This window comes from Tiliqua scincoides, chromosome 8, assembly GCF_035046505.1.
Source record: "Tiliqua scincoides isolate rTilSci1 chromosome 8, rTilSci1.hap2, whole genome shotgun sequence".
Classification (NCBI taxonomy): domain Eukaryota; kingdom Metazoa; phylum Chordata; class Lepidosauria; order Squamata; family Scincidae; genus Tiliqua; species Tiliqua scincoides.
The window spans coordinates 30,354,630-30,380,724 of NC_089828.1; the positions used below are offsets into that span (position 1 = coordinate 30,354,630).

Here is a 26,095-nt window from a genome sequence, read left to right on the forward strand (position 1 = left end):
TAATTAAGGAAAAATCCATACTTCTCAAAAATAAGTGAGGCCATGACACCTGTCTTCTCCCTCTTACTACTTCCCTTTTGCCAGATCAGCAAACAAAAAGCAAGCAGGACTTTTGTTACAAGTTTTTTTTAATGTAGTTCCCAAATACATCTGATATGACAATCGTACAGAAATCTTCCAAAACACACAGGCGTTGTCTGGTTTTTATTTGTCACTAGTTGGCTACGGTTTGAAGCAGAAAAGAAAGTTATCAAGTCTGTCTCTGGCCCAGCAGACCCTCCATCCCTGGAAAGGGTCCCAAATCGGGTTTCTGGCCAGTTATGAGGTGTGGAACAGAGACTTTGGCTGCTCCAGAATAAAAATGTGGAATCTCCTTCTCTTTGTCATAAATGAGCCCTCCAGATCCAAACTGCCCTATCCATAAATAGCTGCCAGATCATTAAGAATGAACTCTGCAGAATATTGTTTAGTCATTTCATTGAAGCAAAGAGATTTCGAGGGAAACCAGCCAGCTTTCTCACCCTAGTTATGGTGCCTGATGCCTCCTGCAACATCACTCACGCTCTCTCTCATACATGCACAAACATAGCGAAGAGAAACCCTGCCACAAATCCGCTGTTCCACAGAAGCAGGCAAAATGAAAACCGAAAAAACCCCAACCAACTTATCTTCATCAGGTACCTGCTATGCCAAAGTTTATCTTTTTATGCTCAGATTCAGAATTCCATCCACTGGTTTAAAAGTGTCTTGTTAATGCAAGTTGAAAGCAATTACATCCCACCCACACCCATGTCACACAATGGCACAAATAGACAAACCTGTCCAAGGTTTATGATCCAGCAAGCCTTCAAGCTTCGCTCAGTAGCTGGTTTGCCTGTCACGTTTTTCTCTCTGGAGAAGTGATAAATGATGACGCCGGAGGGGATTGAGCAGAAAACCTGGAGTGGGTACATACCGGTGCTGTGGAACCGTCTGCTTTTCTCCTCCGACCTTTCCATGGGCTGGCAGGGAAAAAGAGGCAAGGGAATTCCCTTGGCTGCTAGCAACTCCTTAAAGTGGCAAGAAAAAAGAAACAATCTGTGGGCTCAGAAAGTTGGGTTGAAAGAGATAGTTTCCAAGAGGCAGTTTGGGTGCAAATGCCCTCAATTTCCTCTGCTGTTTCTGTGGGCTGTCGCCTTGGACAATCATGTTACAGAACTCTTGCAATGTTGTCATCCTCTTTTCTACATAGCAGCTTCTACATAGCAGCTTGCTCTCTCCCGAGGTCAAAGTCAGGCCAAGCAGTTGTTCAGAGTCACTTCAAACCTTAAGGCAAAACCAGACCAAACCACACACTTTTCAACAATAGGCTTGGACATGTTCACCTTCATTCTTAAAGGATGTTGTTGGGTTGATGAAACAGTGGCCAAGATCCAACAAACAAGGTCTACAGATGCTGCTACTGAAGCTTCCTCACTGCTGATTATCGACAACTGAAGCTCTTCCTTCTTGCCTGGCGCACATGGGCTTCTGCCATTCAACATCCAGCAATAGGAAAATCAGGACTAGGGATTCCCAATGCATTCTCCCACTCCACTCCCTAAGAGATGCCACCATCCTGGGTTTTACGTTGTTACATAAGCAGGCTGGCAATGACCCTCTATATGCAAAAACCTTTGATGGAGAGAGATCACAAAAAGGTTTCCAATTTAATGTACTTGGTGTGTATCAGGTTTAAGAAGTGCAAACCAATGGTAGTAGGTTCTTGCGGCTTGACTTTCGGCACAAGATGAAATTCCTTGTTGATGGAGGAAGCAAGTTTGTAGTGAGAGACAGATCTCTAGGTTTGGACAGTGGGCCTAGTCACTGAAGCAGCTCCTGAATGGGTGTGGCCAGAGAATAATGACAGGGGCAGCTGCTTCCTAATCAGCTGTTGAGCAACTTGGCGGGGCCAGAAGGAAAACCAGATTACTAGAAAGGGCAGGAGTGGGAAAGGGGGGGAACCAATACACAACCTGGTACATTAACACCTGTTATATGTGTGTGTAATATATAGTGGCTTTGCTCTCCCTTAAATAGCAACAGAAGAACAGTAAAAAATAAAAACATAGATGGTAGTTCACTTGCTCAACACATGGGGATTATCTTATTCAAAACTAAAATTAAACAAGGAAAGTTAATCACCACAAGAGAAGTTCCAAAATAAGAACCAACCAGAAAAAGGAAGGAGTTTTTGCAAACACACACCCAGCCACCCCTCCCCTCTGAGTTTAAAAGTCTTTTTTTCCCCAAACACAATGAACTACTGTCCAGATGAGCCACAGTGTGGAGATTTTATTTTAAACTCTGTGGGTAAAAATAAAAGAGAAAAAAGACGATGTCTCTCAAGCAAGAACATCTGTGTCCACACAAAGTTCCACTGGGCTGAAAGTTTAAAAAGAAAAAAACTGGTCTTCGTCTGCAATCCAGCGAGACTTAGGACCATTTAAGCGCCTGCTGACATAGAAAGCCAAGATATCCCTTGCAGGGGTGGTGGGAGAGGCAGAATGCCTGGACAGGAGAGAGGCTTACAAAACGTGGATTCAAGTAGGGATTGTACTGGAAGGTTTGATGGTGAAGGCCTGTGAGCTACCACAGATGAGACAGAGAGAGAGAGAGAGAGAGAGAGAGGAAGAGAGAGAGAACAAAAAAGTCAGGTGTCCCAGGGACAGGCAGTGGCAAGTCTTAACGTGCCTTTTTCACAATTAATAGCAAGTGTGGCAGGGAGAGGGCAGGGAGGAGAATTGTTTTCTTTTTGTCCTGCTCATCAATATGATGAGCGTTTAAAATGTCCCAAAACCACATTTCAGCCATGTTTTGTCCAAAAGTCTGCTGCTGTTTGTTTTGTTTTGTTTTAATATGGAATCAACTGATCCAACCCCTCCCCACCCCCCAAAATCCAACATGGAAAAACAAAAACAAAAAAGACAGAACAAGGATGCAGAGTTCTTAAATCTCAGAGCCTCCCAATGCTGCCTGGAACAAGAGCTGGCCTAGGGTGGGGGTCCCACAGAGCAGCCTGCAAGAGAGTGTGTTCGCGGGTAGCAGTGATGGTGGCTCTTGCAAGCAGACCAGCTCCTGGTTGCTATGTGCTTCCGGTTGTTTGCCCATCTCCTTCATTAGTGGGACCTGTCAAAGGAAAAACAGTGAAGACTTCCTTCAGTGTGGGCTTGTAAAGTCACCACTCACCAGAGTTACCTGTGGCAAGTTCTCAATTGACAGGAAAGCTTTACAATAGATGTTTATTAATATCCCCTCCTTTCAGGACTCAATTTATGAGCTGCTCCCACCCATATAAACTTATGCTTTATAGTTATTTGCCATTTAGTTATTTGATTTTTCTCTGTAAACCGCTTTGTGAACTTTTAGTTGAAAAGCGGTATATAAATACTGTTAATAATAATTAATAATAATAATGCTCTACTTACTTTGATTGTGGGGGCCTATTGTGCTCTACTGTCCTCCATGATGCTGGCTAGAGGGCACAAGGGACAGAACTGTCTAACGCTCAGGCTATGGAAGCATCTTAACACACAAAACTCAGCTAGCTAGCTCCTCCTTGTCTGTTTAGATGTCAACTGAAACTGTTCCATTTGATATGCTTTGTCAGTTTGTGTATTCTTAGACCAGTATCAGCTTCATTTGCAAGCAACTAAGAGCAAACCCAAACTGCTCCCAACCATTTGTTCTCTTTGTTTTAAATGACAAGTAATCCATTGTTTGGAAGGTTTTTACTGGAGGTAAAACAAAGTCAGGTTACCGATCACAATGAGGCATTCCTCCAAAAGGTGTACAACACTTGAAGTAGAAACAATATCATTTAAGCAAAAGAAACAGAAGAACACCAGGAAGATTCAACAACTCTGCCAGCAAATAACCCTGCCATTTTGTGAACATTTGGTTGGGTTTATGAATGCTCTCCGTATTCCTTTACTCTTGCACTGGAGTATTCATATGGCAAGATTTAAACAAGGGTATGGGGCAACTAGCAGCCTCCATTCCCTCTCCATTTAATCTATGTCCAAATTTCTAATCTGATCTCAAATCCATCGAGAACGGGATTTGTAGGAATTTCACACCAGGTTGCAATGAGCCTATAAGTATGCCTGTCTGGTGCTCCCTCCATTTCCTTCAAATCTCTCCTCAAAAGCCACCTTTTCCCTGGAGGCCTTTGGCACAGCCCATTCACCAACACTCAGCCTAAGTCCATGCAACTTAAATACATGCGCCGTCTTTCTCCACCTACACATTTCCTTTCCTCTGTTGTCTCCTTTGTATCAAAATCCAGACTATACACGCTTCAGAGCAGGGACGTCTTGGACAGGGATGGTGCTATGTGAAGAATCATCATAAGGTGACTGGGGCAAATTCTGGTCAATTCTGCAGAATCAGGAACAGCCCCAACAGCAGCACTGTGTTAAGGGAGGCAGGAGGCTCATAGTCCCCCGCTCCAATTTGGAGGCTTTTCAAAGAGCAAGACTGGGAAGCTGCTCACCACTGCCAGGCGATCCTGAAGGGGCAAGCACGTCGTCATCATCATCGCTGTCTTCCTCATTAGACTGGGTCACCTCTGGCTCTGGTGCTGTGTTTTTGGCCTCTTGTTCTTGTTCCACATGACTCCGCAAGGCCAGGATCCGATGGTGCAAGGCTGCATATAGCTGTCCTGTATCTTTGGAACTCGCCTGCATTTTAGAGAGAAGCAGCAAGAATTACTCATTTAAAAGGTTCAGCTTGCATGAATCCTGGCTTATAGCAATAGCATCCAGATAAAGCACAATGAGGCTGAAATTTATGGAGCTCACAGTGCTGATAGCCAATCACTTTAAAAGGCTTTTAAAAAAGGGCCTGGAGAAGAGCTGGTGATAGAAGTTTATTTGCCAAGAAAGCTAAATGGATCCTCCTTGTTCGGTAGCAGTCTACTTCTTAACACCAGGTGCAGGGAAATGGACAGGAAACTGTTGCCCCCATGTTCTGCTTGAGAGGTTCCCAGTCAGATCTGGGCGGCCGTTACTGGAAAGAAGATACTAGACCAGGTGGACCCTTTGAATGACCCAGCAAGGCTCTTCTTACATTCTTATTAAAAACAGATTAAATAGATTCACAGAGGAGGAAAGGTCACTCAGTAGTTACAAGCCAAAGCAGGTAAATTGAATTTCCAAACAGAAAGCGCTACACCTCAGAATACCAGTTGCTGGAGGGGGGGGCGGTAAACAGCTTTGGAGGGCTACTGCTGTCATGCCCCGCTTTGTTGGCTGACTGCTGTCATAAGACAAAATCCTCATCTAGCTGGACTTCTGTTCTGACCTAGTGCGACAATGGCTAATGGAGACACTAGCCAACACAAAACCATTAGATCTTGCAGACTTCACCAGCCGAGGCACCTAGCTGGTCTTGCCAGCTGAGATCCTTAAAATAAAAATAAAAAATTAAGTTACAAAAAAAAAGAAGAAAAAAAAAGAGGCCAGCACATTCCTAAACCAAAAAGATTAAGGGCTGGATCCTTCCAATGATCAATTACTAATATTAAGAATATTAATATACCACTTTTCAACAATAACAAAAAAGCTCACAAAAAAGAATGTACACCAAGAAGCAAAATGAGGCAAGCCAACTCAGGACATATTACTGGCCACTCTCTTACCGATATGAGGAACACTTTGACTCCCTGGTCCTCCGTGTCCATGGCCGTAATCCGGATGCTTTTCTCACTGGCTTTGTCAATCTGCATCTGAGCCCAAAGCTTGGTGTTCAGGATTAATCGCAAGCTGCCCTGAGTCCTCATTACTTTTTTTTTTTGGGGGGGGGGGGGAAGAATAGAAAAAGACAGCCAGGTATTTGATTTGGGATCACTACATTGGTGAGTATATCCCTACAGACATTCTACAACATCTAAAACACATGCTCAAAAGACGGCCACAAAGTTGCTGCTGTTGCCCCCAAACAGCCATGGGTTACACAATTCAGCTGCTGCAATGTGAGATCTCAAACAGAACCAGGAAGCAATGGTACAGGTCTGACAGACTAGCTGTCAAACACTGACAAAGCCCTCCTGTCTTCTATTGTGCTGGGCCTGCAATTGCTCAGATCCCAGTCCTGCTGCCCATCAAAGAGATCTTGCAAGCATAAAAAAAATGTACTCGAAGTAATCACATTGACTTCCCCTGTTTATACTTTGCCTCCACTTCTCTCCCTTCCTTCTGTTGCCTCCTACAAGATTCAGGAGAAAGTGCAAAGGAGTAAGAAGAACTGAGCTTTCCCTTGTACTGAATCAGGTTCCAAGGCCTTTGGGGCAGGGATCTAGGCTCTCTTTCTTTGGAAAACCCCTTGCACCTGCATTGTGTTATACAGGGGCCCCCCGGTATCCACAGATTCACTTACTCACTTGCGGAGCTCCCCTGGCATCCAGAGGGTGGGTGAGGGAGTTATCTGGTGTCCGCAGTTTCAGTTAACTGCGGAGGGCTCCAGAACGGAACCCCAGTGGATACCGAGCCTGTATATACAAACCACCAGCATCACAACAATGACTTTTTAGGATAGACAATTTGTGTTTCCTTAGAAGGCTCACTCTGTAGCCTCATAAGTGACTGCAGCATTCCTAAGGCATTGACTGGCTCCTGGCCTAGCCTTCCAATTGGCTAGGAACTCTATACAAACTTCCCACCTACCAAAAAGATGCCATCTGGAACATTTTGTGGAGGACTGCCTTCCTCCTATCTGACACAGCAGGCATGGCCTGTTTTTACAAGCTTGGTGCTGGGTCAGAAAGCAGCCCTGTGGCCTAGTTGCCCAAAGGTGATTCTTTCTCACCAGAAGCAACTAGACAGCCAAGTCTAGCAAAGCACATACTTTGCACACAGAAGGTCCCATGTTTGCTCTCCAGTGGAAAGGATCTCAGACTTCTCTCTGCCCAAGACCCTAGAGAGCTGCTGCCAGAGGAGACAATGCTGGGCCAGACAAGTCCATGATCTGGCTCACAATAAGGCAGCTTCGTATATCTTTTACTGAGAAAATTTCCTTTTAGGTCACCAACTTGCCAAAAATGATGACTGGATACATTGAGAAGCTGGCTAGTCAAATATGTTGTGGGTTAGCAACCTTAGGAGACTAAGGGCACAATCCTAACCAGGTCTACTCAAAAGTCCTATTTTGTTCAATGGGGCTTACTCTCAGGAAAATGTGGTTAGGACTGCAGCCTTAGTTTGCAAAGCTGCCCTCCACTATAGCCTGCCTCTCCTGCCCCTACCTCAGATATTGATTTATTTTCAGCATCCTCAGCCATAGCAACCAACTTCCTAGATGCATCCTTTACACAGCTGCAGATCTCAGTCCTGAGCCCAGCTGGGCTTTGTCCTGCTAGCAGAAATCCTAGTACTCCTTACCCAGGCGTGACTGTAGTGTCCCATCATCTGTGGATGCCATGTCGTTCAGCCGTAGAAGACCCCGGCCTCTTTCCACCCAAGACTGGGAGTTTTTATCAAAGACAAACAACTTGCATTGAATCTGCAACAGAAAGAAAAGTGCTGAAGGACTTTTAATTGAGAAGCCCCAGTGAGAAGACTGCAAAAATCAGAAGATCAGATTGCAAAACCAAGGAGTTTGGGAAAAAAGTTTTGATGCTCTTAAAACTTCCATAACCAGAAATTTGGCAACTAATGCCATCCATCTGACAATTGAAGCAGCTTGTACATTAAGTCCCCTACTTAAGTAAAGGTTAGGTTCTAGGGGTCTGTAGTTAAATTGAAATATCTGTTTCTTGCCGGCCCAGCACAACAACACCTGGGCAAAAGCATCACTGAATGAAAGCGCCAATGCAGCCACCCATAACTCAGCCACTTGCAAACTCAGTGAGCCAGTGGACTATGGATTAGCATGGCAAAGGTAAGAAAATCACTGCCATAAGAGGTGGAGACGGCCTCTGACTTAGTTGGTGTTTAAAAAAAAAAATCAGATAAACTCACAGAGAAGCAATCTATCAAAGGCTATTTTCTGTGATGGATAGAAGAAATCTCCATGTTCAGAAGCAGTGGATCCAAGTACCAGATGTAGGGCTACTGCTGTGAGATACCCTGCTCGTGGGCTATGAGCACATATTGGTCATGAAATTTGGATGGACCCTCTATGTTCAGTGGCAGTCTACCCCTGAATGCCAGGGCAGAATGATGAACAACAGGGGAAGGCAGAGATGTGCCACAGTCAGTGTTGAGTTGCAAGTTGAGTCAAGAGACTCCATCCCCTTGACTTGAGTCGCAAACAAGTCATAATAGGCAGTGGTCAAGACTCATCCAGAGGCGTTTTTTAGAGTCATTTTGAGTTTGAGTCTTTTCAAGAACCAAGTCAAGCCACTAGTTAGGCGCAGCTCCATTAAAAAAAAAGGAGGTACTGGTGGGGTGTGTGTGTGTGTTGCGAGTTCTCATTTAACACTGCCCAGATGTTCCCATCCCATCTGCCATCAGCGATGTTTGGAAGTCCTTCACTTCAAATGATCCACAAGTTTGGAAGGTGTTCCTCTTCTATCCAATAAAAAACCTTCCCCTTGCTTTGCCTGCCTCCTTAGCCCCTTCTCTGGACTATCCAGGCATTTTCCTATTACAAGAACACCCTCCCCCATCCACTGGGCTCCTCCTTCTCCCTGATCTCTTCTAGAGAAAAAAAAAAATCAGGCCAGGCATTCAGCCAGTTGATTGTCCATTCCTTTCAGGATGATAAGACAGCATGCTCCCCCTCATGTCCTGCCTGCCCCTTTTTCTCCCCCCAGCCCCGTGCAGCCTTCCTCCTCCCCTTCATCCCCCAGCCCCCACCTCCTGGAGCCAACCTACCCTCCTCCCACTAAGTCTGCTGTTTGTGCTGGTTCAGATGCTGGCTTCTGGATTGCCCAGGAGGTGTTTTGGGGCAACACAGAAGTGGCAAAAAATAGTAAGTAAGCACGCATACGCAGAAAGCCAAGTCACTGAGACGTGGGCCCAAAATGACACGTCTGTGTGATTCGTGCATTTACAAGTTGTGACTTTTTAGGGTGAAGACCCTGAGTTGTGAGTCAGTGCCCAAGTGATTGACACACTTTCCACACTCGTGTTTTCATGACTTGTGCCCAATTTTTGCACACGTACCTGTAGAACGTTGCTCTCAGCTTCCTCCCCTGTGATCACCTCTACCTTCTCTAGCAGACATTTCCTGGCGGTCGCTTTTGTGTAGGCTGCTGCAGACTCTGCCAGTGACTCTGAAATGTTATTGGCTGGACAAAAATTGTACATGTTTATTGGAGAGGGGTTGGGTGGAAGGGGGGGCTTGTGTTCCACAATGCTGCCAAGACCCTTTCTATGCAATCCAAACTTCTTTTTAAAGACTCTAAATGCTTGGCTAACCTATAGTCCAGGTTTTGTATCAAGTCCAGAGTGTGAGCAGATACTGATAAAAGGAATTTGAGATAATACTTATTTTTAGTTAGGCTGGAAAGAGAACACAGATCAGCAGGTCTTTTGGCTGTGAACAGCTGCTCTGCAATTTTCTGAACATAGCTAGGAAGTCTGAGAACTGGGAGCACAGGATTCTGGGAATTTAGCCAGCTTTGCAGACTCTGTTATTTATCCAAAAGCCAATCCTGGCATGAGGAAAGATAATTCTATACCAGAAATGAGGGAAGGCTGGGTTTCTTCTCATTCTAAAGGCCAATGGAAGTAAACAGGTGGGCACCCTTAGCCATGGAGAAAATGAAATAAAATCTATATGATCTATTCCAGCATGATATACTTGAAACATGACAGAACAAATAACTTGTGACTTTGAATTTTTGGCTGCCTAACTTTTCCTGAATTCCCATGTGCTAAGGATCACTAAAGTCTACATTTAAATAAGATTTAACCACTTGCTGTAGAAAGTACCAAAAAGTCTCATCTTACTGCTTCCTACACATGGCTAGGCAAAGAGAAATAAAGAAGGATTTTGAGGTATAGAGACAGTTTTTCCTTAACACTCCTACAGTAATGCATAAGCCTCCAGCAATTACTGGGGAGGTCACTTGCAGAACTTTCAGACGCCTTGAAAGCAGAGCAAAAAACCTGCAACTCAACATAGACAGTATGCTAAAATGATTTAACAAGCTAAATTTACTTTTATTTAGTGCATCTGTACCCTACTTCTAAACCAGGGGTGTCCAAACATTTTGGCAGAAGGGCCACATCATCTCTCTGATACGGTGTTGGGGGCTGGGAAAAAATGAATGAATTTACATTTCAAATTTGAATAAATTTACATAAGTGAATTTATTATTAGAGATGGAACTTATATGAATGAATGGTCTTGCAATAGCTCAAAGCCTATAAAAGGCCTTGCACAAAGCAAGGCTAATCTTTCCTTTTCTGCCACTGCTGTATCACAGATGTGAAATAGCAAGTAGTGGAGGGAACCCTCGTCCCACAGCTCAGGTGAGAGGTCGAACAGTCACTCTCATGCTGAGAGCAGTTGTATCGGGCCAGCATGGGCTCCAGCAAGTCTCTGGAGGGCCAGAGGCTCATTGGAGACTGGGGGTTCCCTGAGGGCCGCAATGGAAGCCCCTGAGGGCCGCAAGTGGCCCCCGGGCCGGGGTTTGGGTACCCCTGTTCTAAACCAAGATGGACTCCCAAATCAGCGAACAATGAAAATCCACACTGAGATACAATAAGATCAGGGATATTTTAGTGCATGTGGAGCAGCCCCTTCTGTGTTCTGTAAGTTCATGGAAATGTCCACATTTCAGACTCTTCCCTCCAGCAGGGAGGGGGAAGAAGGAGCTGTCTGATGGTACAAATGTCAACCCACAGAAGCTGCTTTTCCTAAGATCTGAGCTGACAAACCATAGTTTGATACTTGCTCAGTAAGCCATAGTCAGGAACAGTGTTTTGAAATGGGCTGACAATCTAGGGTTTGGCGCAATGTCAGATCAAATCGCCTTACTACAGTCATTTACCTGCCTCTGCAGGCTACTGTATCTAGAGACAGGTAGGCTGAGCACATGGAAAATGAAAGCAGACAACGAGTTATAAACTATGGCAGATCTATACCTTTAGAAATTTAAACCATAGTTTGGGGTTCTACATCATGGCTAGTGCAAATCATAGTTTGGTACGACATCTAAATCAAGTTCCTGGCTTTCTGTGAGAGGACATTTCACCTGGATGGATTTTAAGGCACCGAAAAATGACCAAACAGCCTCAGAAATTACAAAAGCATTTCACTATTTTACCTTTCTCTGGAGTAGCTTCTTGCGAAGATGATTCAGAGCCAGAATCTCCTGCCGCATTTTCCTTGTTGCTGTCTGTACCAGCCTCACTCGATTTGGGTGGACTCTGTGGAGGAAGAAAAGGGGTAGAAATAAAAGTGCCAGCTCCTCAGGTTCAAGACCCTGTCCCTGTTGAGTAGTTCGCCTGCTGCTTGTTCAGGCATCGTGCGGTCATTAGAGTAATAAACAAGGGCTGACACTCACCAAGACTCTCTCACTCATGTTCTGCCCAAACACAAACTTGTTGCTGGAGGTGTCAGCGCTGTGCGTAGAGTTTTCTATGCTGGAAAGAAAGGCGTGCTGATTTTAGTTTAGTAGAAAATGAGCCTCAGATTCGCTGGCACCAAAGGCAGCTTCTTCGCCCATCCATCCCTAGGAGAAGAGAGGCTCCCACAAAGGTTACAGAGATGCCCACAGAAACATCGGCAAGGAAAATAATCAGAGTTCATGCTCACCTGGAACTGATATACTGTAGGAAGTAGTTTGTGGCTGAAGGTGTTTCGGAGCTCGGGAGTCTGGCATTCTGCACATCAACAGAGTCATCGCCTTCGTCTCCTAGCTGGGATAAGATGGTTGAAACTTAGATGCAACCGGGAGCAAGGGGCTGTCGGCTATGAGAAGCATCAACATATATCAAGTCAGTCTATCTAGCCCAATACCATCTGTCTGCCAAGATTCTGCCAGAATCTCAGGCAGAGAGAGGCCTTTCCTAGTATTGCTCTGCAACATCCTTTTGATGCCAAGATATGAATCTGGGAACTTCTATGCAGAGTAAGGGCTCTAACTCAAGCCCTCTCACAAATGAGATGTATGAAGCTGCTGTGTCCCAAGACAGAGGACAATCCAGGGCTAGGCAGCCTCATTGGCAGCATCTCCCCAGGCCGAGATCCAAGTCCTTTGGTTGGACGTGTCAGGGGTTCAATCTGGATGCATGCAAAGCACATGCTCCACCACAGAGCTATGTCTCCATCACTATAAGTTGCCTTCTACCAACCCAAACGAATGGTTCATCTAGCCAAAAACTATCTACCCCAATTGGCAGCAGCTCAAGTCCAAGGTCTCAGGCAGAGAAGCCTTTGCCAGGACTGCTACCCAAGATCCTTCTCTAACAGGAGATGCTGGGAATTGATCCTCAGACCTTCTGCCCACACTCTCCTACTGTGATCCAGGCTTTCCCACTTAGGCATGTGGAGCACAGGGAATAAGGGGATCTCCCTTTCCCAAGGGAAAGACCTACATACATTTAATACGCACAGAAACAAAGTTCACAGAAATTTATATCACATCATTCATACAAAACCTAGTTTTACCTGGTGAATGACTGATTACTTGTTTAGCAAGAATTTTAGTTTTTATAGATGCCTATTTATAGTTCATAGCACACATGGCCTTAGTCAAGGCTTTTTTGTCTGATTGCGCAATGAAAACAAGACTCCACTTTTAGAGGAAGAAGCCAAAATTTACCTTCACTCGGTCTCTTAGATTCTGGCCAAATACAAAGGACTGTTGCGCGTTTTGCTCTGCTTTTTCACATTTTTCTGCCTCGGAGGCATTGTTAGAATCATTTTTCTGACACTGCTTCTCCTAAAGAGAAAGAAAATAAAACAGCATAAGTTCATTAAAAGGGACTCGCCCCTCCACATATTCTCTCTCATTTTTCTCCAAGTGGGCAATTGAAAACATTACACAACTGACGTAGCAAAGCAAAGTGCATGTCACCATGCACCCTGCATTAATTTCTGCATTACAGTCTGCAACAATAAATATAGACATTTGCGTTGTACGAGATGGAGATCTGGAAGCTCATGTAGCCACAAGCTTCCAGGCTGCCACCGGAGAGGTCACGGAAGCACCGTATGCAAAGGTGGGGAGTGCCTGCCAACAATGGTGAATTGATGCAGAGGGCATAATGGGATGAGGGGAAGGGCAGAATGGGAGAAGGGCAGAAGGCGTGAGGGGGTGGCATCCAGCACGGGTAACTTGCTGTCCTCTAAAGGCCGAACTGCCATATCCTTTGTCTCCTTGGAGCTGACACGTGTCTAAGGAGACCCATGGTGATCAGGAGGCTTATGGGGAGGTAAGGGAAGACATTTTCCTTTATCTCTCCCAAGCCTTCCAATGTGCCCCCTCCCTTGACCACAGCATGCAGCGTAGTCCGTTTTGGTATGGCTGCACACTATGGTGATGAAAACCACAGGACTGGGCTGATAGACTAGAAACATGAGGAGGGCATCCCACCCATCCTTCAAGAAGCTCATGCCTGCCCACCCAATTTCTATCCTCCCAAAAGCCTTGCAAAATAGGCTAGGCTTAGAGACTGCCCCAGGGTCACCCACTGAGCTTCACGGCTGAGGAGGGATTCAAATCTGGATCTTCCTAGGCCTAGTTCAATACTCTCAACCACCGTACCACACTGGTTTATCCTGAGAGAGCTGTGCCATCAGGGCCATTTTTGCTCGTCAGGAAGGATGGACAAAGGCCTCTAGGATACAATGTTGCAAAAAAAGGGGACAGATGCAAGCATAATATTTCACCTGGATTACCACAACGCACAGAAGGACCCAAATTGCATAAAGACAGGACAATTTTGAGCTAGAATTTTAACACTGCAAAGACAGACCCTAGGGCTATAAACAACAGAAAAGTCCAACACACACACACCCCTTTTTCCCAGCTTCCAGTGACATAGACTCACCTTCTCCTCTGAATCAGGACTTTTCGGTGTTGCATTAGCTATGGATTCGGATGAGGCTGCTGAAGGATCTGGAGGAATGCTGATGCCGTTGGTCCCACTGCTCGGAATTGCTACGAGAAACACACTGCCATGTGTGGCCTAGGTATACACCCACACACCTTCTGCAGAACCTCTCAGCCCAGCTTCTCAGAGACCACTTACTGTATACTGGGCACAAAAAGCAGGCTGGGTTTTATTTTACCTCAGCGTAAATACTTTATTACCATTTTGAGAGCTGCTTTGTGGGATGAAATAAAAGTAAATATGAAATTGTATTGCACTGAGTCTGGTTCTCCTCCTAGGAGGTCTGGTTCTCCTAGCTCAGGGGTGCCCAAACCTAGCCCAGGGGTGCCCAAGCCCCAGCCTGGGGGCCATTTGCAGCCCTCAGAAACCCCCAATCTGGCCTGCAGGGAGCTCCCAGTCTCCAATGAGCCTCTGGCCCTCCGGAGACTTGCTGGAACTCATGCTGGCCCAATGTGAGTGCTCTCAGCCTCTTGCCTGAGCTGTGGGCTGAGGGCTCCCTCCACTGATTGCTGTTTCACATCTGTGAAGTAGCAGTGGCAGCAAAGGAAAGGTTGGCCTATAGGCCTTGAGCGATTGTGAAACCTTTATTCATTCATATAAGTTATTCATATAATATATATAATGTTATTCATATAATATATTTATGTACATTTATGTAAATTTATTCAATTTTAAATGTAAATTCTTTTTTTCCCCAGTCCCTGAAACAGTGTTAGAGAGATTGTGGCCCACCTGCCAAAGAGTTTGGACACCCCTGTCCCACTACCATCTCTTTTGACTGGTAGAGGCAGTGGCGTTGCTAGGGGGTTGCAGGGGATGTGGGCTGCACCAGGTGACTCGCCGGGGAGGTGACCCGCCCTGGGGGGTGACGCATTAAAATTGCAGCATTAGGAGCTACCGCATCATGCCATACACCGTTGGATGTGGAATTTCCAGCGGAATGCAATGCAAAAAACAGAATTGAAATAGCTCCTTTCCTTCAAAAGTTATGGCCAGAAAACCGGAAAGAAAAAATGAATGGATCCCCAAGGAAAGTGAAAGTGAGCCGTATCGCGCATTTACTCGCAAGTAGGCGTACCTGCCACAGACCTTTGGAAAGGGCAGGCTGAGAGGACTCCAAACAATGTCAGAATGGTCCTGATCCAATGAATGCAGCCCCCCAAAACACCCAAGGAGATCCCTCCCTCCCTCCCAGCTGCGAGTCTATTGAGCCCTATGGAAAGCAAACTCAGTCACATAATCGTGTTTACTCGCAAGTAGGCAGACATGCCTTGGCTGGTGGTCAGGCCAGGCAAAGGGGAATGTGAGGACACCAGAATGGTCCGATCCAATGGAGCTGGAGCGCAACAAATGCTCCAGAAGGCAGCCCTCCCCCCCCCACTAAAAAGGAAACAAAAACAGGCTTCAACTGGTAAGGGGAATGTTATCTATTTTGCACCTGCAAAGCCAGGTGGGTCTTTATCTTGATATGCCTGAAATAGAAGAACTTTAAACTGGACACTGGGGAGGGCTGGAAATCTCATCGATTCTTTTTGGGGGGTGTTATTGCGGGCAGACTACAGAGTAAGCTCCATTGACCACTATGGGACTTACTTCTGAGTAGACATGCATAGGCTTGAGCTCACAGGCTGCAATCCTACCCACACTTTCCTGAGAGTAAGCCTCATTGACCACTATGGGACTTACTTCAGAGTAGATTCACTTGGTGGAACAGGACTGATGCCCCCTTATTTATTTCTTTTATTTTAATTTAATTATTTATAATTATTTTTTTTAATTTGCTTGATGATGTCACTTCTGGCCATGACATCACTTCCAATTGGCCCTGGACAGATTGTCATTCTAAAAAGTGGGTCCCGGTACTAAAAGTTTGAGAACTGCTGCAATAAGGTAAGTTGACATGGTGTGTGTGTGTGTGACTCTACAAGTTTTCAAAACCACTAAAATCAGAATTTGGAGGAATAATACTATCATGTTAAATATCAATCAATGTGTAATTTCATGCAGAATGCAATGAAACAAATCACACTGAAATATCTGTGCCAGCCTGGCTACCTGAGATGCTTTTGATTGGAGTTGCTAAGGTTTGAACCTAATGTTCAGTGCACGTATGGAAGATCACTCTTATGGCTCCAGCAGCATAAGGCACCTTACACTGACTCAGATCTTTGGCTTCATCTAGCTCTACAATGAGTGGCAGCAGTTGCCCAGAGTTCCAATCAGGGGCCTTTCACTGCCTCACCTGGAGACTTCATGAAAAGGCTGTTCTCTACAGACAGAATGCACATGCTGTTGTGACCAGCCATTAGTTTGTTCCTTCCACCTGGAGCAGCTACTGTGCTTCTAAGGAAGCATGCAGGATTTGACTGAGATGAGGAGCATGCAGCCCAACTGACCTGTTTGTGAGAAAGCTTTTGGCTGTGGGGCTTGCAATACTGCCGGACGCAAGACGCTTCGTTGCTGTTCCTTCGGTTTTTGACTTGGGACCCCTGAAAATGAAAGCAAAGACTTTTGGGGCCCTCTGCAGCATAAAGGGAAATGAAAATACTGCTACCCAGCAGGGAAAAAAAAATCAAAGCCATATCCAGAATTCATGCAAGAGGTTAATTTTTTTTTAAATTTTTTTTAAAATGAGGCATCTACACTGCCCACTTAAACCTTTTTCAAGGATTCAGCGTCTCTTATAGCATCCGGGCTCCCTGGAGGGCATTTTCATGCAACCAATATATTAATCACATTTCTATACTACCTGTTAAACACAAATCTTCCCCAAGCATTTTACATACTACAAAACAATTCAAAATATGAAGCTGCCCTTCCACCATGACAGCATTAGTTCCTTTAGACCAGTATGGCTTGCTCTGTCTGGCAGCAGCTCTCCAGGATCTCAGACAAAGGTTTTTCCCATCACCTGCTATCCTGAGTGTTTTGGCTTGCAGGTGCTGGAGACTGGAGCTGGGATCTTCTGCATGCAAAGTATGTGAAAATATGTAACAGATAAAATTCATAGAATAATTCAAATGAAATAGTAGAAGACACACTTCTTGTTAAGTCCCAAATTCCATCTCCACAACATGAGCGACGAAGGACATAGATATGCTTCCTGAGGCAGTGTATTCCACTACTGCAGAGCCCCAAATGAAAATATCTCAGACTGATAAGGTCATGTAAGGTCATGCACATTGTAAGGCAAACATGTATCTCATGTAAGGTCATGCACATTGGGGCAAAAAATCAAAACTTTACACATAGGCTGATGGGTTCTGAGCTGTCTGTGACAGATCAGGAGAGAGATCTTGGGGTGGTGGTGGACAGGTCGATGAAAGTGTCGACTCAATGTGTGGTGGCAGTAAAGAAGGCCAATTCTATGCTTGGCATCATTAGAAAAGGTATTGAGAACAAAACGGCTAATATTATAATGCCGTTGTACAAATCGATGGTAAGGCCACACCTGGAGTATTGTGTCCAGTTCTGGTCGCCGCATCTCAAAAAAGACATAGTGGAAATGGAAAAGGTGCAAAAGAGAGCGACTAAGATGATTACTGTGCTGGGGCACCTTCCTTATGAGGAAAGGCTACGATGTTTGGGCTTCTTCAGCCTAGAAAAGAGGCGCCTGAGAGGGGACATGATTGAGACATACAAAATTATGCAGGGGATGGACAGAGTGGATAGAGAGATGCTCTTTGCACTCTCACATAACACCAGAACCAGGGGACATCCACTAAAATTGAGTGTTGGGAGAGTTAGAACAGATAAAAGAAAATATTTCTTTACTCAGCGTGTGGTTCGTCTGCAGAACTCCTTGCCACAGGATGTGGTGATGGCGTCTGACCTGGACGCCTTTAAAAGGGGATTGGACAAGTTTCTGGAGAAAAATTCCATTACAGGTTACAAGCCATGATGCGTATGTGCAACTTCCTGATTTTAGAAATGGGCTATGTCAGATGCACGGGAGGGCACCAGGATGCAGGTTATCAGGTGTGCTCCCTGGGGCATTTGGTGGGCTGCTGTGACATACAGGAAGCTGGACTAGATGGGCCTATGGCCTGATCCAGTGGGGCTGTTCTTATGTTCTTATGATACTTCACTGTCACCAATGCTCCCAAGGGGTGCTGGGAACTGTCATTCTATAACAGTTGAAACAGGAAACTCCAACAGAGCCTTCAAGAAAGTTTCCCCAACTACAATTCCCAGGACTCCGAGGGGAAATGCAGGACAGCTAAATGATACCATGCTGATCTAGCTGAAGTTATCACTCACTGATTTCCCAAAGGCACTCTGGGAACTGCTGTTGGAGATTGCGTCAAGAATTCCCTGTTGGAGATTCCAAGCACTATCCTTCACAGAACAATTCCATGAGATGAAGGAATAACAATAAATCAGTTCAGGTCTGTAGAGTTTGCTTTTGCTTGGTCTTTCGAAAAGGTGCTGCTTACCTGCACTGGGTGCCTGGCCATGGATAAGGGTGGGTGGTTTCAATCTGAATCCAGTGCTTTTTTCCTCTAGGATTAACCATAAAAAGACAAATAAGCTGGCAGGACTGCGGGGTGGGGGTGGGCAGAGAAAAGGCCATGGCCAAAATGAATCAGAATAGTGCCCAAAATATCTTGGTTGGCTTGAACTGGAACTAAACCTAAGCCCCCCAAATGGTAACCAGTTCAAAACAGGCAGTTCAAAAATCATGCACTCATCTTACAACTGTATGATGAATGATTAATTTTCCCGTCTCTTTTTTTATTCTATTGTATGTATTTTGTTAGTAAAAACATTTTTAAAAAATCAAAAACATTTAAAAAAATAATTGTTTACCCTCTCAAGGTACATAATCATCGCATTCATTTCAGAGAGTCATGTTACAAGCAAAGAGAGTTTCATATTACTCTCCATGGAACCAGGTCCAGGGTGCCTGAACCATATAAAATCACTTTTTTAAAGCAGGGGTGTCCAAAGTTTTTGGCAGGAGGGCCACATCATCTCTCTGACACCGGGTCGGGGGCCGGGGAAAAAAAGAATTAATTTACATTTAACATTTGAATAAATTTACATACATTTACATAAATGTATATATTAAAGATGAACTTAAATGAGTGAATGAAGGTCTTGCAATAGCTCAAGGCCTATAAAAGGCCTTGCACAAAGCAAGGATGGCCTTTCCTTTGCTGCCACTACTGCATCACAAATGTGAAACAGCAAGCAGTGGAGGGAGCCCTCATCCCACAGCTCATGCAAGAGGTCAAACAGTCTCCCTCACGCTGAGAGCAGTTGTGTCGGGCCAAAGTGGGCTCCAGCACATCTCCAGAGGGCCAGAGGCTCATTGGAGACTGGGGGCTCCCCAAGGGCCGCATTGGGAATTCTCGAGGGCTGCAAGTGGCCCCAGGGCCGGGGTTTGGGTACCCCTGTTTTAAAGCATCTGAATGGGAGAGCTGAAAAGGTACTAATGAACCTCAAGATGAACCAATTTTTATTATAGTTCAACTTCCTGATAGTAAGACCCAAAAGGAAGAAGGTTTTGTGTGAAAAATAGCAAGTAGCCTACATGTAACACATGAGGTAATAGCAACACAGGGGAATGAACAGAGGGTGTCCAGCTTGAGTGCTGGCAGCATTCTCTCTGCCTGCAACAGCTCCACCCGCCCCCCACAAACTGCAGCTGAACAAGCCTTGCTAGGACACTCACCTGGTTCAGAGTCGGAGTTCCCAGCAGAAGGTTCACAGAAGCTTGATGGCATGAAAACATTGTTCTTTGTCACTGCAGCCAGGGAGAGAAGAAGAGACAGAGCATAACCACACTTGGAAGTAGTGTCTGCTATAGAAAATGCCTTCCCTCTAATTCCCCCCCCTCCCCAATAAAACTCCTTCAAGACACAAGAACTATGAATTGCATTGCCCAGAGCTCTCTATGGTATTATTAATTATTTGTACAGCACCAGGTCCCTGTTTCCAAAGAGTTTATAACATAAAATAGAGAGTGGAATAACAACAGGAGGAAAGAAGTAAAGGGTGGGTAGATAAATAAATATGGCCAAGGTAGTTACATGTACTTCAAGCTACGTTGCAACGTCCTTGCAAAGGTCAATCCTCTCTTAACTGTACCACCTAGGAACGGATTTGGTTTTTGCCTCATTGCTGGTTAAAATACACTCATAGTAATAAAATGCAACCAAAATATTCGGCGAACTGCTGAGGTCCTGATTACTAAGCGAGATCATAGTATGCTTATTTAAATAAAATCTTTACTGAAATATTCATATTTTGTTTCTGTATACATTATTACAACCGTGATATTTGCTATGAAATTTGTAGATGTTGTGAGCTGCTTTGGCTATAATGTTGTTTGTGGAACAGAAATGAAAAAGTTGAAACACTAATTGGCAGGTGATCCAGTACAGATGAAAAAAGCCCTTCACCCAATTCATTTATGGCAGTGTTTCTCAAACTTTGGGTCGGGACCCACTAGGTGGGTCGCGAACCAATTTCAGGTGGGTCCCCATTCAATTTCAATATTTTATTTTTAATATATTAGGCTTGATGCTACCATGGCGTGTGACTGCATTTGGGGAAATGTTACAGACCTGTGCTTTTAACAAGGATAGTAAATGGGACTTACTCATGGGTAAGAGTGGGTAGGCTTGCAGTCTAGGATTGTTAAAAATTTTCCTGCTTGATGATGTCACTTCTAGTCATTACATCACTTCCAGTGGGTCCTGACAAATTCTCATTCTAAAAAGTGGGTCCCGGTGCTAAATGTGTAAGAATCACTGATTTATCGAATTTGCTGCCTGGGAGGTGGTGATGGCCTTTCACTTAGGTGGTTTTAAATAAAGGACAAGACAAGTTTACAGGAGAAGATGAGTTTGCCAGCAGCTATCTGAAACCTCCATGTTCTGAACCTCTGAACCTCTGCCTGTGATATAAGTTTGGGGTGGGGGGCTATAGTAGACTATTGCCCTCATGGAGCATCTTTTTGACTGTGGGAGATAAGATACCAGACTTCCTGGACCTTTGGTTGGACCCAACAGGACGATGTTCTTGGAAGAGAATTGAAATGAAAAATGATTTGGGGACACTGCACTTGGTAGATACCCCAACAGTTTCCTTGCCCACAGATCTCAAGGGAGTATAAGAAGACACAGAACGGCATGAAGTTACACATCCACTTTCAAGGGAAACTAGGAAGCAGGACTGAAGAAGAAAGAGATGGAAGAAAGAGAGCGAGAGGAGAAAGGGTTCTCTTCTCTTACCCGACTGTGAAGGAGGAAACTGTGTTAATGAAGAGGTCCGTTCACGCTTCACGGGAGGAGGACAGTAACTCCCATCCTCTCGGTCCGACTCTGCAGAAGGGGGAAGGGAAAGAGGATGGTAAAAAAAAAAAAAAAGAGGATGAAAATATTTGCTTTTCACACACCTACTCTCACCTTCAAGATGGGAAATCCAAACAGTAGATACAGTTGGAAAGGTGCCTGATGAACAGATACACACTTGATCATCAGTTGTGGGATTAATGGAGGGGTCCTTCAAGTAGCTGTCAAGAAAGCACCCTGTCTTTGACCTTAAGAGTCAAAGCTGCCAGCCAAGACTTCTTTTTCATTGATGTATTATATATGCTCATTTTCTCCCCTCTCAGGAGTGACCACATAAAAAAGGACAGAATTTTGACTGGTGCCCTTCACATGCTGGGAGCAACACCCTTTTCTGTCCAACAATCAAAACAGCACCATCCCACTTTGCATCTGATCATCCTCTCCTGCTCTGCATTTTCCCAAATGTACTCTCCCCCTTTAAAGAAGACTAAAATAAAAATTTTTAAAAGCTGGAGTGCTGTTACTGGTGCAATCCACCTTGGGTTTGACAAAAAAGGGAGCCCAGATCTCATTTACTTAACCTGCTGCCATTTGATGTGGTGATAGCCATTAACTTAGATGGTTTTCCAAGAGCATCAGACAAATGAGTACAGAGGTTATCAAAGGCTATTGGTCACAATGGCTTAGCAGAACCTCCATGTTCAAAGGCGCCATATATCTGAGTACCAGTCACTGGAGATGAACAACAAGGTGAGCCACTTACTTCCTGTTAGCATTGGTTGGCCACTGTGCTGAACAGGATAAAAGATTAGATGGAGCTTTGGGGTCTAATCCAGCTGGAATCTTTTAGATTATTAGGATGGGATGCAACCCAAGAGTTGAAGATCAATGAGAATTATACATTTTATCCATGGAAGGGCAAAACCAATAGACCTGTTTCAAACAAAATGTTAAAACAGGGTTTATTGTTATCTGAACCGTGCCTTAAATTGCTGCTGGAATTACTGAGAGAGATGTGCACACAGAGCCCTGCTGCTGGGCTCAAACATTCCAGTATACCCATGTCCATCATACTAACAGAGTGTGCAGCATCCAGTGCAGGAATCCGCATGCCCTCCCCAAGAACATAAAAATTTCAGTACTGGCCCTGAGCTGGCACATGTTCCCTCACCTTCCCCATCTTCTGGGCTTGATCCATCTGCTGATCTCTGTAACAAAAAGGAAACAAAATGAACATACAAGATAATTTTTGTCCTACCTTTCTGTATGAAGCAGTGATTCAGTACAAAACCAAAATCAGATACAGATCAATCAAAAATATACCAAAGCAGAAGATAAAACAGCCTCTAGAGCAGCGATTTTTCAACCAGTATGTCGTAGCACACTGGTGAGCTGCAAAAGGTCTGCAGGTGTGCCACAGTTTAAAACAGCTAACAAATTCTTCTGGGTTCTGCAACTCTGTTTCTACGGCAACTGTCTGTAGCAACAAATTGTCTGTCCCTCTTCCTCCACTCTGCGGCAGTGGCAAAGGACAGACAATTTTTTGCTACAGACAGTTGCCCTAAAAACAAAGCCATGGAACTTGGAAAAGTCTCTGGAAGCTGGAAGTGACATCACAAGAGGTGAAGACCATAGAAAAGACCATAGAGGTCAAGGTGCTGTGAGAAAAAAAACATTGAAAATTGCTACTCTAGAGGAGCCAGTGAAGGTCATTTTCCAGGCAGGCTAAAATATCTCCAGCAGAAAAGAGAAAATCATCAGCAAGGAAGCCATACCAGAGGTGGGCAAAGTAAGGTCTGGGAGTTGGATCTGGCCTGTGAGAGCTCCAATCTGGCCCTCCAACTGCTTGCTGCCTGTGCCTAATAAACCAGCCCTCAAACCCTTCTTCCACATGCACACATACCTGATACTGCCAGCCTAAATGAAGCAGCCTCAATCCCAAATGTGGGAGTGGTGTACATGTACACACTGAAACAGGACATAGGTGAACACTGACCGACTACCATACTGGAACTGAACATGAGCGTGTGCCCTGCCTGATAGAACTGCAGGTTCAAAAGGACAGGCAGTATACAAGAGACAGGGCAAGAGAGGAAAACTTTTCTTTAATTCAAAAGTGAATGTGGCAAGGAGGAGGAGGAGTGGGCAGTGAATGGCATGTGTTCAAAAAAGAATGGAATACAAAATATTTTTTACAGAGCTGAAATCAAAGTTATGGTGATAATTATAACAAGTGTGCACTGAGAAACTCCAAACAATTTCTACACCCCAAAGTGGCCCTTGGGCAAAAAGGTTTACCCACTCCTGTGCTATACTGAACTCCCAAGGCAAGATGTTTCAGAGCTTGGGTGCTGAACCACACAATCCTCAGAAACTGCACTTAGGCAAAGTGGGACACAAGAAATGGCTCCCCAGGTCAATCTCAGAGGATGGACAAAATCCTATGGAAGGAGGTTGTACTTCAGGCAACCTGGCTCCAAACCGTTTTAAGATAAAGTGGGACTTCGTGTCACCCACCAGCCACCCCAAGGGGCTACTTGGATTTGCACCAGCAAAATCACTGATGCAAATCCAAGTGGCTCATGTAAGGCTGATTGGGCCGGCGCTGGGATTTGGCCTGAGGGATCTGGCAGATCCCAACCCCCTCCAAGTCCATCCTCCCACTTCTTGCCACCCTCTCCAAACCCCCATGCCGGCCTCGCTGGATTGAACAAACTCACCCTCTCCAGGGTAGAATCCAGTGCCAGTGGGCCAGCACACATCCTTGCACTGGCCTAGTCAGCAATCAAGTAGCTACGAATGTGATTTATAGCACGTTCCCAAAACTTGGGAGCCGTGTGAAGGACTTGTGCTCGCTCAGGGGTGAGTTTGGATTGCTCTGCCTACGTAGACAGGCAACCCTGAAATGAAGCAGGAGCCAGTGAACAGTACAGGGGGTCACATCCATCAGCGCAAACAGCATCGCAAGAGCAAGTTACTCATTGTCTGAATGTAGTACTGTGCACACTGTGGAATACAAACTACATAAGAACATAAGAACATAAGAACAGCCCCACTGGATCAGGCCATAGGCCCATCTAGTCCAGCTTCCTGTATCTCACAGCGGCCCACCAAATGCCCCAGGGAGCACACCAGATAACAAGAGACCTCATCCTGGTGCTCTCCCCTACATCTGGCATTCTGACTTAACCCATTCCTAAAATCAGGAGGTTGCGCATACACATCATGGCTTGTACCCCATAATGGATTTTTCCTCCAGAAACTCGTCCAGTCCCCTTTTAAAGGCGTCTAGGCTAGACGCCAGCACCACATCCTGTGGCAAGGAGTTCCACAGACCGACCACGCGCTGAGTAAAGAAATATTTTCTTTTGTCTGTCCTAACCCGCCCAACACTCAATTTTAGTGGATGTCCCCTGGTTCTGGTATTATGTGAGAGTGTAAAGAGCATCTCCCTATCCACTCTGTCCATCCCCTGCATAATTTTGTATGTCTCAATCATGTCCCCCCTCAAGCGTCTCTTTTCTAGGCTGAAGAGGCCCAAACGCCGTAGCCTTTCCTCATAAGGAAGGTGCCCCAGCCCCGTAATCATCTTAGTCGCTCTCTTTTGCACCTTTTCCATTTCCACTATGTCTTTTTTGAGATGCGGCGACCAGAACTGGACACAATACTCCAGGTGTGGCCTTACCATCGATTTGTACAACGGCATTATAATACTAGCCGTTTTGTTCTCAATACCCTTCCTAATGATCCCAAGCATAGAATTGGCCTTCTTCACTGCCACCGCACATTGGGTCGACACTTTCATCGACCTGTCCACCACCACCCCAAGATCTCTCTCCTGATCTGTCACAGACAGCTCAGAACCCATCAGCCTATATCTAAAGTTTTGATTGGAATGGAAACCAGTCCTTGCCTACAGCTTACAAATCTGAAGTGACAAGACTCATGAAGAGGCAGCAAGAGAAAGACAATTCCTGGGGCACACCATCACATCTTGGTTGCTGAGAGCAAAGTAGGATACAGAATGAACCGAAAAAGAAAAGCCAAAAAGAAGTGGGAATATATTTTGGACCTCTGCATAAGACTCTGGTATTGAGTCAATGAACTAGGCAAAAATCAACTAAAAAGTTCCCCAATTAATTGGTAAGCAGATTTTAATATTTTAAAATTACTTACAAAAACTGCAGATAGTGAAAAGAGGCACATCTCTTTTTACATGGGAGAGAATCTGTACAATAACTTACCACTCATCTGGTCGCCCATGGCGAGTATATGTTGCCCTCCAAGTGACCAAGTTGGGAAAACTGACAAAAGTTGGTTCTTTTCTCCTTCTTGGTTACAGGTGACTAACAGGGGGATGAGGGGCAGGTGGGCTACTTGCTTTCATGAGTATATTTATAAACCATTACCAGTCAAGAAATGTACAGTACTGTGTTCTGGTGCTGTAGGAGAGGAGGCTGCAAGTAAGTGTGGTAGAAACCTTGCACTTTTCTTCTTGTATTTCGATCTCACCTAGCTTCACAGCTCAAAGTGGGTTGCTGCTTTGAATGCTGGGAGGAGGCGCTACAGTACCCACAGCACTCTCAAAGCCCCTGTCCCCTGTGTTCTTTTTTTTTTTGCCACCCCCCTTAAAAATACACCTGAGCTACTCCCTGGATTTTTATTTAAGCCCCCCAATCTGTCAATACAAAACCTTTTTGTTCATCTTCCCAGCACACCCCTCCCTAATTCACAGCATACCTGGTTCAGTTGCTCAAAACCACA

General features: G+C 45.0%; 1 protein-coding gene across 2 annotated transcripts in view; it reads right to left on the reverse strand.

Annotated features, from left to right (window-relative positions):
- Positions 1-110: 110 nt before the first annotated feature.
- RANBP3 (RAN binding protein 3) overlaps positions 111-26,095 on the reverse strand; it is a 36,472-nt gene continuing 10,487 nt past the window's right edge. For both annotated transcript variants that reach the window (XM_066634772.1, XM_066634774.1), the window contains 15 exons: positions 22,503-22,539; positions 21,272-21,361; positions 19,708-19,779; positions 18,467-18,532; positions 16,427-16,519; positions 13,968-14,077; positions 12,737-12,856; positions 11,728-11,831; positions 11,477-11,555; positions 11,237-11,339; positions 9,126-9,250; positions 7,398-7,518; positions 5,660-5,802; positions 4,514-4,700; positions 111-3,147 (listed from right to left, as the gene is read on the reverse strand). In XM_066634772.1, coding sequence (XP_066490869.1) covers positions 3,104-3,147; positions 4,514-4,700; positions 5,660-5,802; positions 7,398-7,518; positions 9,126-9,250; positions 11,237-11,339; positions 11,477-11,555; positions 11,728-11,831; positions 12,737-12,856; positions 13,968-14,077; positions 16,427-16,519; positions 18,467-18,532; positions 19,708-19,779; positions 21,272-21,361; positions 22,503-22,539 — 1,494 coding nt within the window. In that variant the 3' untranslated portion in view covers positions 111-3,103. The remainder of the gene's footprint in view (positions 3,148-4,513; positions 4,701-5,659; positions 5,803-7,397; positions 7,519-9,125; positions 9,251-11,236; positions 11,340-11,476; positions 11,556-11,727; positions 11,832-12,736; positions 12,857-13,967; positions 14,078-16,426; positions 16,520-18,466; positions 18,533-19,707; positions 19,780-21,271; positions 21,362-22,502; positions 22,540-26,095) is intronic.